The 1,544-nt window shown below is 39.6% G+C and overlaps 1 protein-coding gene across 1 annotated transcript; it reads left to right on the top strand.

Annotated features, from left to right (window-relative positions):
* The first annotated feature begins 619 nt into the window (after nucleotides 1-619).
* LOC149216163 (uncharacterized) lies at nucleotides 620-1,294 on the top strand. Its single transcript, XM_089389846.1, has one exon. It carries the CDS (start codon nucleotides 623-625, stop codon nucleotides 1,292-1,294), a length of 672 nt encoding a protein of 223 aa, XP_089245972.1. The 5' UTR covers nucleotides 620-622.
* The last annotated feature ends 250 nt before the right edge of the window (nucleotides 1,295-1,544 follow it).

The following is a 1,544-nucleotide window of genomic DNA, read 5'->3' on the forward strand; positions in this document are numbered from 1 at the left end:
CTCACTTAATCCAACAGAGCAGGGTAAAAGTGTTGACGATTGTTGATGCATAAGAAGGGTAAAAGTGTTGACGATTGTTGATGCATAAGAAGGCCTATCGGCCTAATTAATAAAAATGAAATAAATAACCTCGAGAAATGTAGTACAGACAGTTTCAGCCATTAAAGAAATAATTATTTTAATGTTGGAAAGAACACACCTTGAATAAAGATCAACGAATGAATAATGAAATCTTTGAGTGAATAATGACCACGGGAAAAGGAGAGTTAACAGCTGTGCGTGGACGTTATACCCCGTACTAACACATGAAGTGTACTTATTTTGTGTCTCCCTGAAACGGAGGAGTTCAATGAAATTGAAAGCTAGCAAAAACTTAGAGGTGCTCTGAATTATCCGTAGAAAATAAATGGATCCCATGCAAGACCTCAAGGAAACTGGGGTGTAAGTGGTTTAACTCGGAAATACTTTTAAGAGGTAGACCGTTAAACCTGAATTTTTTTAATGTTAAATAATGACACTAGTGGCAAAGCAGCGGGCTACATGTTCGGCACATGACCTGATCATATGAATTCCAGCCTCGTGTTAGGTTCTCTGCTATAATTTGGGCACATGACTTGTTCATATGAACTCCAACATTAGGCTAGGTTCTGAGTTGGGAAGTATTGCGAACCAATGCTTTGCCTGTATGTCAAGTAATAACATGGACAGCAATTTCCAGCGACCGTTTATCGATCCTACAATTGAAAAACTGAGACCTACTTCTGTTGCTCACTGCCAATATTTGCAAAGTGAAGACGATGAGGCCTTGGAAACTGAGATGTCCGAGTCTGGGTGGACAATGTATTTTGATCAGTATGTAGATAGCTGGAGCGATAAGTATAGAACCAGCAATGATGATATTGAGGAAAAGCAGAAGAAAAGTTTAAAGTTCACAGGGGATGCAAAAAAGTATCGAATTTATTATTGTCGTGCATCAAGCATTACAGGCAGGGAGGAGGAGTCTTCGCTGGTTTCCGATGCTTCGTCTGGTCCCCAGAAACTTCCTCTACCTGTGCAGGATATTGAGTATGAGAAAGGGCGGGGGACGACGGGTTCGTATTCGTCAGTTGCTATAACAAAACCAGATGTTCATGTCTGTAAAGGTGGGGATTCGGAATGCATTGCATCTTATTCGTTGGCTTACGGGGCTCCCAGAAAGAATAAATTCAGAAGACTGACAAAAGATGAGCATGGCGATCTATTGCTTCAGGACACAGCCACCTCTCCTATGCACAGCCTAGAGGTATGGGTATAGATTAGTTATGTGGGCGTCTTTGTATCTTGAAGCAGAACTACAAAATTTATTGCGGTATAACATGTTAGCATATTATTCAAATGCACCAGAAGGTGCAGAGGACAGGCAGATAACCAGTCTCCTTGCCATCTGGGAAATATTTTAAAATAATTTTGTATATGTAATGATAAAACTCTAAATCTATTATGAATTTAAGGTTTAGTATCAAAACAATTTAGCTTTCTACCCTATCATTTATGTAAGTCGATCA

Source organism: Pinus tabuliformis, chromosome 1_1 (genome assembly GCF_031772625.1).
Source record: "Pinus tabuliformis cultivar Carrire ecotype Pingquan chromosome 1_1, CPIR1, whole genome shotgun sequence".
NCBI classification, from domain to species: domain Eukaryota; kingdom Viridiplantae; phylum Streptophyta; class Pinopsida; order Pinales; family Pinaceae; genus Pinus; species Pinus tabuliformis.

What these genes read in the sequence shown, in the direction of transcription:
- LOC149216163 (XM_089389846.1), top strand. Translation starts at nt 623, where the DNA reads ATGAACTCCAACATTAGGCTAGGTTCTGAGTTGGGAAGTATTGCGAAC.